At 51.6% G+C, this 12,500-nt stretch overlaps 1 protein-coding gene across 1 annotated transcript in view; it reads left to right on the plus strand.

Moving 5' to 3' along the window:
* LOC125952804 (uncharacterized) overlaps positions 1 to 12,500 on the plus strand; it is a 52,498-nt gene that overhangs the window by 38,153 nt on the left and 1,845 nt on the right. The window contains exons 11-14 of the mRNA XM_049682523.1: positions 6,470 to 6,671; positions 8,841 to 8,952; positions 10,574 to 10,655; positions 12,390 to 12,500. The exon at positions 12,390 to 12,500 is cut by the window's right edge and continues 34 nt beyond it. Coding sequence (XP_049538480.1) covers positions 6,470 to 6,671; positions 8,841 to 8,952; positions 10,574 to 10,655; positions 12,390 to 12,500 — 507 coding nt within the window. The remainder of the gene's footprint in view (positions 1 to 6,469; positions 6,672 to 8,840; positions 8,953 to 10,573; positions 10,656 to 12,389) is intronic.

The following is a 12,500-nucleotide window of genomic DNA, read 5'->3' on the forward strand; positions in this document are numbered from 1 at the left end:
GTCCCAGGACCGACTCATTACTTGCAACCCTTGGTCAAAGCGTGGACTAGGGAGAGAGAGAAAGAGAGAGAGAAAAGAGAGAGAGAGGAGCCGCCCGGTTGGCGGTCAGCCGGTGCTTTGCTCGTGGTCAATCAGCTTAAGCTGCTCCGCAGAGGGGGGGCGGAGAGATCCGGTGATCCGGGGACCGGATCGACCTTTCTGCTGGCCTCGGCCGGAAATTGCTGGTTGATGGATTTTTCTCGCAAAAACCCTCGGCAACCGCGTCCTCCTGCGGAGAACCCCACCTCCGGATACCTTTACGATCCGATCCGTGTCCGGCTATCGGATCGGCTTCACTTCGTAATGCAAAACCGGAGCCCGTTCCGGAGAGCGGCCAACGAATCGGATCGGTCGGTCGCTCGGTCAACCATCGATTTGTCCCGCAACGGTGGCACACCATTTCCCCTGGCAAGTGTTCCGAGGAAATTGATAGTTGATAGAAATGAAATTGCATTTAATTGCCACGTTTCCCCGTCCCTGTTGCCTCACATTCACGCGGCCAGCACCACCACATGGGCAAATGAACGGAAATTTGCGGTCGAGCTGGGCAGTCGAGTTGCTGAGAAAATGGGCTTGGGTTTGGCTTGGATTCGAAGGAAAACAGTAGGGCCAAACGATGATTCTTATGATTTATCGATGCTGACCTACTCCGGCTACGGGGGTTGGTGGCCATTTTATGTCACGAATGACCTACGGTTGGACGAAACCCTTAGTACTTTAGTCCGCAAGAAGCCAACAGAGTTCATCTCTTTAAAGGCCGCTGTCCACCTAATATGTAATGCATCGAATTTTGAATGCTGTGTTGCAAACACTGAAAGAGAATGGCGAGTTGTGCAACAATCCACGAAAATTGAGTTCAACTAAAATTATCCGTACTGGTGTGAAAGTGAATGACGCAGTTTTTATTTGTCTGTCAGTTTCGTTCGTAAACAAACATTACGACCAAACAGACTCGGCACAAGAACAAAAACAAGAGAAGAGAAAAACAGAGGAAGATATCCATAAATTGGCTTCGCGATGTTCGCATGAAAAGCTCTTGGCATAAATGGCATAAAATGAACATGGATTGCGGGCATTGAATGCTTCTGACGGTCTTTAATGATTCTGCCAACATTCCACTCCGAGGTAGGTTTCCTCTCCGCGGACAACAACCTCTCTCTAATTAGATTACAACAGACGAATGGCCATCGGGCACCGCAGCAAATCTTCCTCGCGAGAAACCGAAAACATTTGTCCCGTGCGACACACACGCGAGCATACTGCTCAACCCCGTGTCCTTGCCCGATCCGGATGGCGCTCTGTTTGGACATATGATTATGCATCATCAGCATCATCATCATCATCATGGTTCTCGGTAGCCTCGGCGACTATGGCGAAGCGTTGCCGTGAATCAGGAGGCCACAGTGACCACCATTCCGTACCAGATTGCTGTAGAACAAAAGAGACAGAGAGCGCAAGATAACAAGTGTGTGTGTGAGACAGAGAGAGGTGCAATTACTGGCACTAAAAAGGGTGGCATACAATTTGCGCTGCGGATTTAGAATGAAACTAATTATGCCCAAGCCAAAGACACCCGGTGCCCTAGAACAAAGACAGAGAGAGAGAGAGAGAGAGAGAGAGAGAGAGAGAGAGACAGAGAGAAAGAGAGAGAGAGAGAGAGAGAGAGAGAGAGCTCGGTCTTTCGACTTCCTGGTGGAATTGCATTTCCGGGGTCTCTCTAGGACACGCGACGCCGCCCAAGCCAAATGTATGATTAAATTATTTGCCAAGATATAAGCCGTGGGGCTGATCCGGCTTGGTTGGATGCCGGCTGGCTATCTGCAGAGGGCACCATGAGCTCCCGGTTCGTTGTGGCTTGTGGTGGCTTGTATGCATATGCATCACGCCTCACCGTGTCGCCCACGTCGCGTTACGTCGCGGTGCTGCAGACGAGTTTGTGTGTGCGGTGGGCATCACTATTTACACAACAGCCCGGGATCCGGATGGTGCGCGCGGTCACCAGCAGCTCGCCTGTTGCAGCGGAACAACACCACCGGGCGGGGGTTGGGAAGTATTAGTTTTTCGACGCCACACGCCAGTCTCGCGGAGGCAGATAATTTGACCAAACGCAGTCGCAAATGCAACAAATTGCGTAAACGTGAAGTGTGATTGGACTGAGCGGCCGGCCAGCAAGCAACCAAGCGAACGAACGAACGAGCGAGCGGCTTATGAGATTTGCGCCCGACCACCCCGATTGCCGGCCGCTGACGCAGGTAGATCCGCAGATCCGCAGCATGGTTGCCAGTTGCGCAGCCCCTACATACCATGCATTCGATGCGCGGTGGCGAGGGGATGGCGTACTGCGTGAACCCCGCAGGAACCCCCAAAAACCGCGGCGAGATCGACGAATCGTCGGACGACGGGCAACGGGACGGGAATGTGTCTGCTGCAATATGTCGAAATAGTTGAGTGCCCGGGCCGTTGGTGTTGGCCGAATTGCGAAAGCCCCCCCCCCCCCCCGCCCCACAACTACTCCTTCTGCGTCAGCTGCATCATATGCAACTGCATCGCTGCGTCACACCGGCATCGGTACGCCATCGCAGCTGCGGCACCGGAACGTTCTAAGGGACGAATTCTGGGCCACGGATCCGTCTGCGGGTCTGCGCTCGATAGACAGACACACACACACACGGGCGTCATCGTGAGGTTGAAGGCAACCACCAGCATACATCAAACATGGCCACGGTTGATGCAGTCGCAGCGGGCGTCAGCTGCAAGCTCGAAGTCCGGTCCGGTGTCAGTCAGCAATCGAATCGATTCTTCTTTCGCTTCTGTTCTTTCCTCCTTTGCGTGGTATATCGGGAGCAAGGGGAGAACGGGGGGGGGGGGGGGGGGGGGGGGGTGCAGTATTCCGATAACATTGACGAACGAACGCGGATAAATAGTTGATGTTTTGATGTTGATTGAATGAGGAAAACATTTCACGAGGAGCATTTATGCTCCAAACATTCCCTATGTGGCAATCATTGAGTGTTAGTCCTGTCAGTTAGTGCGTATGTGTGTGGCTGTGTGTGTGTGTGTGTGAGCCAGTTAAAGTAAAGTCCACAAATTCCTTAAATGAGCAACAATGCGAACGCGAGCACGGCAACAAGTGAGCGTAGCGAGTGGTTGCATTAGCCAATGCAACGCAACGCTTCCATTTGTGATTAATGCAGCGCAGCATACAGCGAGCATACGGCCACGAAATATGCAAATTACACACCACCCATAATCCACGACTAGGGAACGTACGGGAACGATTTATTGCATTAAAAGTGATGAAATGATCTCTGGAATAGCAACATAATGGGTTTTTGGCTACCGGGGGCATAACACCGTGGGGGGGGGGGGGTGCCCACCTCCCCCCGATCATATGGTTCGATTTCTCGGCATTCCCGAGTGACCTGCAGTGGTCGCAGTGGCAGCGGCAGTGAAGGTGCTCACTAGGCATTCCCGGGGCTACGGCCACTTCACTGCCACCTTCCCTTTGCAAACCGCTTCGTCCTTCGTTGGTCAGCATTTGAAATGCTTCGATTAATTATATTTAGCATATTATTAAAATATGCTCGGCTTGCATCGCCACCAAACTCGCCCACCTCGTCTGTTCCATTTTCCTGCCCATCCCACCCACGGAAGTAATCAGATTATTGGGAATGCCATTCCCTGCAATATTGTCATTTATGGTTGAACTCGAGACCCGCTCCGAGCGTCCGAGCGTGCGCTTCACGTGACCAAACCATCGTCGAGGTTAGTCCGCGGAGCCCGGCATGCTCGCATTTGTGTAGCCAGGAAGTCCGGAAGCACGGCACGAGGTGCAGCACGAGGGATACAAAATAATTGTTCCTCTCCGCAGGAATGCACCCCGTGGAAGGATCGCCTCCGACATGCCGACGAGGATTGCGTGCCGAGTGTGCACACACACACGCACATGCTGATGCTTCTCATGCCAAAACCAAATTTCCATTCCGATAAACGGCTTTCGCGCGACCAATATTGGCTTACGGGAAATGGGAAAAACATCCGTATGCAAACCGGAAAGGTCCCCCGGGGTGGGGGGGAGGAGGAGGTACGATGCATTGTAATAGTTGCCCGGCCCGGGCACTCTCTCTCTCTCTCTCTCTCTCTGCTCACCTGCCAGCAATTGCCTCTAATACCATGATTACTAGCGGGGTGACCTATGATGGCGCACCTCAGCACCGTTTGCTGTAACGCTTTAGAGGCAAAGTCCACGAGGCGTAACCACGAGGCCCCCCGCACGATTGCTTTCATGTAACTCCAACCACCTACCGCTTCCCCTACCGGATCGAGCAAAACGGGTCTTGATCTTGATTTAAGTTGTTTAACTTGGAACTTCAATTGGTTGTCCTACTCGGCCAAGTTGGACAATACGATGAAATGTGTTGAATATTTGATCGCTCAATCGCGCTGGATGCTGGTGGTGTGCGAGTGATGACAGCATGCCACGGCACTTCTGTCAGTCACTCAGTAACTCGCAGACGGCTCTAGCATACCCGATAAACTCTTTCGTTGCCAATGGTCCCCGCTTATTGGTCAGTTCAGGATTTCAAAAGTAATTATGGAGCCACTTGTGACAGACTTGCATATCGCTACCGTCGCGGATGATGATTTTCGATCCGAAGCTTGACGGGTAAGGATTTTATTCATTGTCCAGGAATTTTGACTATGATTTTTCAAGAAAAATCTGTCATTACCATCAATTTCAGAGAAGCATGGCTATAATAATATAATCATGGTACTGGATTGACAACGACATCAACTTTCACAATAAAAAAAAAAACTATTATTTGCTGTAATTTGACAAGCTGCGATTCGTTATTTGTACGATGCACAGCAACGTTGTTTTGCATCTTTCAAACAGATAGCAACAACGCGTCGTGTATGCGTCGCACATTTGAACAGTTCTTTACCATATATTTCCATAGGAGCTGGAAATCGATTGGAACGACAGTTTCTCTCTTTTCAATCGTGTCTAGCCACGATAGTAACTTTATATCAACCACACCGTTTGACCGTTCCTAACTTTAAGTTGCCATCGTGACCAGGCACCTTTAGATTATGATTTTTTCTAATTAATCTCTCGTTTTTTTTCTTAAATTATGTCTTCAATTTTTGTCGAGCTATTCATAATAGAATAAAATTTTATAGAAAAAACAGCCTGGCTACAGCTCTTGATGTTCAGGTGAAGTGTTGTGTCAAGTGAACATTAAAAAAAATCGGATTAGAAAATGTACGTTAGGATAACAGCAGAAAACATTTATGCTTTGTCAATTCCAGAATTATCAACCTGCAGCTTAGCAATGCTTGGACCATTGCGAATTATTATATATCTTCTTGTATTCAATATCTTTGTTTTATTGCATATCCTGTCTAATTAGTATCTTGTATCTTCAATACAGTGGCCATTATATTGCGTTAGCTACTGTCGTGATTAGAGCATATCTTTATCTTCGATTCGGATTGTATGGACCGCCACAAAAGAGGCAGCTTACCCTTACTTTACATCACCATTGAGAAGTCGGAAAATTAATCTACAAATCAAAAATGCAACAAACGTTTCTCTGCACCGCGACACCGGCTAAAGAGCAGGTGCGCACAAGATCGCAGATCGCCTACCACCCAGTCCCCCTCCCCCTCTACCCCTCTCCCCCCCCCCCTTTACAACAACAAAAGTAACCCACTCCGCCAGTGACTGCGCTGCGGTTTGCCATTTTATTTATGCAAACCGTTTAGACTGGCACGCCCGGGTGGGGCCCGGTGGGTAGTACATCATCACCGTACCGCATCACCGTTGTTGCCATGCCATTGCATGCCGGCGGCGGTCGGGGCTCTTCAAAAAACGGTCGCTCGCTCGCCAGCCGCTTTTGTGGCGCCCATTTTCGAGGAGCAATCGAGGCCGACACCGCGAGTGACGCTGTCGAAGGCGGCTGCTGCTGCTGCTGCTGGTGCATTAGCATCCACGGACGTGGGTTAGCTGCGGAACGTGCGGAATGGCAGTAGTACCACTAGTTGGTCCCTTTCCCATTCTTCATTAAAACGGAACCCGCCATCACTCATCCCAGCCCCGCGCACCGCCATATGTGGCATCCGGTCGGCACTGGGAGACTGTGTGTGTGTGTGTGTGTGGACTACATTTCTCTTACCAACGCGAGCATATAAGCACCTGCTACGACTGCTGCTGGTGGTGCACTCTGTTGATGATGGTATCCCAGTGGGTGAAGCCGGGTGGAATGATTTTTTGATTTCATTGCGGTTCGTAGTCCTGGCCTACTGCTCTTCTCCATCTACGCCTGCATCTGCAGCGCCACCGGTTTCTGCGTGTTGATGAAAGTAATTAACGGCGCCCGGCTCCGGGCCTATTACCTTTCTGCTGCGTCTGCTGCACCCATTACAGATGTACCCGTGTGTGCCACCGACAAGCTGAGCGGAAACGTGGCCGGAAACGGATCCGACGCCGGTGGTGGAGGCCGCAGCAGCACCAGCACCAGTAGCAGCAGTACCAGCACCAGTACCAGCACCAGCAGCATACTAATTGGCGCATCCCGAAACGAGAACGTGGAAATTCCGTGCCACATTTTCGCCGATCCACCAGCCAGGTAAGTGGTGTCCGGGGGGCCGGCTGTCGATCTCAAGCTCGGTGGAACCAGGGTGGAAAGGGGGAGCGAACATGTTGAAAAAGGAAAAACCGACAAACGGTACCACCTCACCAATACCAACGTGGTGCGCGCTACACACGTGTACCGTCGTAAGTGCAGCGGGCAATGCGGACTGTACACCACCCTTCCCGACCCCCCTCCCCAATGCCGGATGCCGGATTACCGACCGGCAGAGTCCGTCATGCCGACAAAACCCAGCAATTAACATCGTGTACCCGGTTGTGGCGCCCATGTTGTGCATAATATTTGTAAAGTAAATCATCTCATCAACCGAATCGCATAATATGCGGGATGCTTATTGGTACATTGGCGGATATGCATTCATTAACCGCGTGATGATGGTGCTGTTCGGCGGCACCCAATGGACCCTCGTCCTTTCACTATCATCATAATTACTCGCGCTTCTCGTGCTGTACCGTGCAGTAGCTGGCTTCAGGGAAGAAGTTCTTCAATCATCACGACGACAACGCTGTCGGAAGGACGCGGTGGGCATTGGCCTTAGACAGTAGAGACTTACAAGAAGCGTTAAAAGTTAAATACGTGCCACGTTGCTACACCAGCTTAAGGTCCCCAGTGCCCGTCCCCACTATTACCAACAATCATCATCAACAACATGCACCGGGCACCGGGATCGCTCCCAAAAGGCTAGCGCTTAGGTTTTCGGGGCCAAGTTCTAACCACATCTTTCTGACAGAAACAGGCAAAACGGAGTAAGAGAGAAGGAGGAAGAGAGAACGGGGACAGAGTGCGCACCTTCTTTTCGAAAAGATTGCTAACCGGGGCCACGCCGCCATTAGGGTCTCTAAGAACAACAACCACTCGTACCGCGGGCTTGTGAGCGCCGGTAAAGTTCTCACCGGTTTTTGGTCGTGGCCGTGTGGGGGATGCAGAAGGGAAGCAGCAGCCCGCAACACTCCATGCTACCACTTGGAAACAAAAATATGAAAATGCAACAGCAGCTTGCTTCACCAAAATTGGACAACGACACACACTCGTTGGCCAGGAGCAAACAAAAAAAACCCCAGCAACCACGACGGTATTTAATAATACAGATAACATACACACACACCCAACACAACCAAGAAGCAACAAAAATAACACGAAATGAAACAACAATACACAACCATAACGGTACGGATGCGGCTCGTGCCTCGCCAAAACCCCTCGCTCGCAACTCGATCTCGAACAAACCGCGACGCTGTGTTTCGCGGCGAAAGTTGGCCGCTGGGACCGCGCTCCGACCGCACAGAGCCAAAGCATCTTCACCTCTCGCACCAGGTAGCTAGGTCTGAGGCGAGGGTCTCACCAGCAGCAGCAGCGGCAGCAGTAGCAGCATATCGGTTTAGCGCGATGCATGTTTACTTATTAAAAAGTTGCCACATTACGCCCGCACATAAGCCGGCACATGGGCTGGGGAGAGGGAAGCGGGTTGGACCGGAATGCAAAGCTGCAACAAAGGAGGAGGTCTCGCCCCCAACGTGCCCGCTCTGGCGAGGTAATTTTGTTTACAATGGTCTCGTTATTTTATTAACATTTCGAGGTTTCTGCCTCTGGCTGGATGGAAAACTTTCGACCACACCTCACCATACACACACATACACACACACACCGGGATGAACCGAAGTGTTTGAGAATGAAAAACGAAACAAGCGGATCCAGAGTCCAAAGAAGAGCGCCCCCACTCCCGGTTGATGTGTTTCAATTATTAAGAAGAAGCTCGCCGTGACTTACTCGCTCGAAAGTTGCTGTGCTAACGAAATAGCAATCAAAAGGAAACGGAGAGAAACAAAACGCGAAGCTTCGGTGTATCTCGCGGATGGCAATTTACATGCAGGCATGAGCACGAGTGTGACGCCAATTAGTTGTGCCCGGTGTCTTTGCAGCACCGATGGAATCACGGTTCCTTGCGCCTTGCTCCGCTCCGTTCCGATGACATTTTGTGCTCGAGTAAAGCAGAGAAAATAAAAGAAGGATTTTCTCAGTAATCATTGCCAGGCACCCAGACCTGGCTGCCATAGTGACGCCAACGACCGTTCTTTTGGCCATCGAACCCACATCCGGTGCTACGCTGGCTGAGACTGACATTTTGTTCTTCGTTCGGTTTTCCAGGTCGTTCCACTGGCGCTTCAACAACTCGGCCGAGATAGTGCAGGTGGATTCACATCGCTACACCAGCCAGGGCAATGTCAGTGTGCTGAGCTACAGCCCCGTCACGGATCAGGTAAGATGGTGGCTTCGTGCAACCTGGGACAGATTGCTCGTCCTTCTCCTCCCTTTCTCGCCATCGCTAATGGTGAATCATAGTGCAATAGATTCCTGGCATGCGAAGCTCCTCCGGGGCTGTGAACCGATTGGTTGCTTGCTCTTCGCCTTACCAACCTTCCTGCCGTGATTCGTCCAATTAGAAATGGCGGGGTTCGGCTTTGGAGAATCCCCACCATAGACACCGCCATTCGATCGAGACACTCACGTCTCAACGAGACACTTCGCATGATTTATCCTTCCACTCATCCTGCAAGGGGTCCCTCGCGGCCAATCATTCACGCGTCGGTTTGGCATAAAATCAGCCGATGCTGCCACACACACACACACAAACACACTCACAACACCGGCAAACGGAGCGGATTCTCATTACATTTTACAAGCCACCACACACACACACACGCAGCTGCCGGCAGGCTTCGTGAGAAGTGGCAAAAAGGATTACGGGCAAAACCTTTCATCCAAACCCAACAATCGACTGACTGGTGGGGTAGCTCCGGTCGATGGTTTCTCGTAAAGAAGAAATGAGTTTACAAAGCCACAGCATGAGCATCAGCAGCAGCATCACCATCACCACGGCCAACGCCACAACCGTGTTATGTTGCGTGTGCGTGTCCGCCTTTCCGCCGGTCGATGAATAAAACCCTGAACGAGGTGTCTCCACCACTTATTAGATATCGCTCATTGCTGTTGTGTGCGTGTGTGTGTGTGTGTGTGTGTGTGTGTCGAAGAAAGGCTTAGCTTTTATCCGGTGGCCATGAGCAGGAAGCCACAAATGTCCGTAAAATTGGTTTATGATGTCGCGGCGTGGCACTGAGTTATGCATAAAAATGAAGCGATCGGCATCGGCAACGGCGGTTGCGTCCCCGGCAGCGGAATGGAAGTGTGTTTCGTGAAACACAAGCTTTGTCACTTAGCCTCTTGCGTGCATGATGTGGAATGGGGGAGGGAATGGTACCTCACCCTCTTTTTTACACCCCACCTTCTTACGTCAGTCAAATCTCACGGAAAGTCATTTTTAATCAAACATAAAACAACGCACACGTCGCGAGCGTGGTGCGTGGTGGTGAGTGAAATTTTTGGAAAATAAAAGTTTATTAGACCATTCATTCGGTCGGGAATGCAAAAGCAACCCGCTGGTTAGCTGACGAATGTCATCATCCTGTACGGATTCCGTGCTGCTTTGATGCTCATAAAAGGGCTTAGAATTCGAGCCTTCGTAATGCGCTTGCTTCGGTGCTTCACGGTATTGGATTTTGAAGTGCTGGTAAACGTCGCTTCGATGAGGTACCATGCGCCTCCATCAACCGAGTATTTCCAGTACCATGCGCCTCCATTGGCGTAATTGGGTGGGTTAATTCCTTTTTGGTTTTGTTTCTTGGGAAGGGCGCGGGGAGGAGGGGGCGATAGAACAAGCAAACGGTTCCAGCAGCCAACCAGTGCCAACCGGTTCGCTGTTGCATGAACTAAGCCTCATAACTTTCTAGCCACTGACAACATTTCATCAGCGCAACCCTCACTCATCACCACACACACACACACACACGCGCCTGTGTGTGTGTGTTTCCGTTCTTCCACAGGACTTTGGCACACTCACGTGTTGGGCCGTTAACGAGGTTGGGCCCCAGAGTCAACCGTGCACGTTCCAGCTCGTCCTCGCAGGTAATGATTTTTGAGGTTGCAAAATCAATATCATCCCCCCACCTTCCGCACTCTCTCCATACCACACATACCCAAACACACAACCACACACAGGGCGGGTATTGGTGGCGCGCAAAACTAACCTAGATTTCTGCTCCATGCGCCATTGCACCCTCATCCCGCTGCAAACCGCCGGTACATCCCCTCCACAAAAGGGGGGGTAAACCAACTCAACCCAAAGACCGACCGACCGACCAACCGACCGACCAACCGACCGACCGACCGACTGGCCTGCCAATCTAACAACATTTCATCAACACACACGCACGCACGTGCGCACACACATAGAAGTGCGCTCGTTTCATATCACACCCTCGATGACCACATCTTCTTCCAATTATTCCCTCGCAACGAGTCTCGCCCCGACGACGGCCCATTCGCCATCACTGTCAAATCCACACCGACACACGGACACACGAACAGGCAGACAATCGGTAGGGTGACGACACGCAATGACGGCAGGCTAGTAGTAGTAGTAGTAGTAGTAGTAGTAGTAGTAGTAGGCTAACAGCCTAGTTGCGGCTTGGAAGATGGATTCGAACGGATTAAATGGGAAACAAAAATAGTCCTTCGTCCCCTCAGGACGGTCGACGACAGCGCCAGGCCGATCTGCCACTGTGTACTCTGCCCCTCTGTGGCCAGCCAGCCAGCCGTCAGTCAGTATCCCGTTACCATGGGGATGCCTGCAGTCGGGGGCGCAGAAGCGCAGGGAGCGAGAAAACAAACATAGACGACGCACCACCGGCCGAACAATCCACTAGTCCACCCAAGCCCTCTAACCCATGTCCTGTCTGCAGGAAGAGGTTTCCCCGTCCAAAGCATGCCGCACGGTTCGGCCATCATGTCACTTGTCTAACGTGCGAAACGCAAGCAACCCTAACCTCACTCTTCTATCACAATCCCCCGTACGACGGTCACATTGAAGGCGCGCGCGAGCGTGTGGGAGGTTGAAGTCGTCGATGCGGCGGTGCCGGCGACGGCGAAGGCGGGGGTCGTTCGCTTCCAACGTCGTCATCAGTCGGGAGCATCAATCATTTTGCAAACGTGCCATCCTCTCTGCATCCTCTTTTTGCTTTTTTCATTAATTTAGTTTTTTTTGTTGGTTTGGCTGCGTCGCCCATTCCTCCTTCATTCGTCCTTTTTGTTGTTGTGACCATGTCATGACCAAGCCTCAGCATCTACCCCGCACCCCGGTCATGCATCCCGCTCCTACATCCAACAATGGGTTAGGACATTGGAACGCTGCGCTGCCTCCGTCCAACTGATTTGGTTCGCTCGAATGCTTCACGGAACTGTCATCATGCGCGCCTCACGCCCGCTCTAGCGCCCATTCCAGGTAGAGGTAGCTTAATTAAAGACCGAGCGCGGTTTGCACGCATCGATCAGGGGGCCCAGGCAGATTGGCCATCGCAAAAGCGTCCAATTTCCAATATCCTTCACAGCTGACAGCACAGCGTCGCGCGCCGCGCGGTTGTTGCTTGGATTGGGTTGGACAGTGCGCCCAGCTGTGATGCAGGAAATCAAGAGGGGCAAATAGAACCCAACACAAATCCCATCAACGTTACCCCCTACCCTCGACATACGCACTGCAATCCGTGAAACGCCTACTGTGCACACTACTAGTCCTCGTGTGTGTGTGTGTGTTTGTGTGTGTGACAACCACTCTTTGTTTGTCTTTCTTTCGTCTAAAACCAGATCTACCGGCACCGGTCAGTAACTGTACGGTGCTCCCGAACCGGACGCAACAGTTGGTGGAGATCCAGTGTGTGGCCGGGTACGACGGGGGTCTGCCGCAAATGTTTGTTC

Source organism: Anopheles darlingi, chromosome 2 (assembly GCF_943734745.1).
Source record: "Anopheles darlingi chromosome 2, idAnoDarlMG_H_01, whole genome shotgun sequence".
NCBI classification, from domain to species: Eukaryota; Metazoa; Arthropoda; class Insecta; order Diptera; family Culicidae; genus Anopheles; species Anopheles darlingi.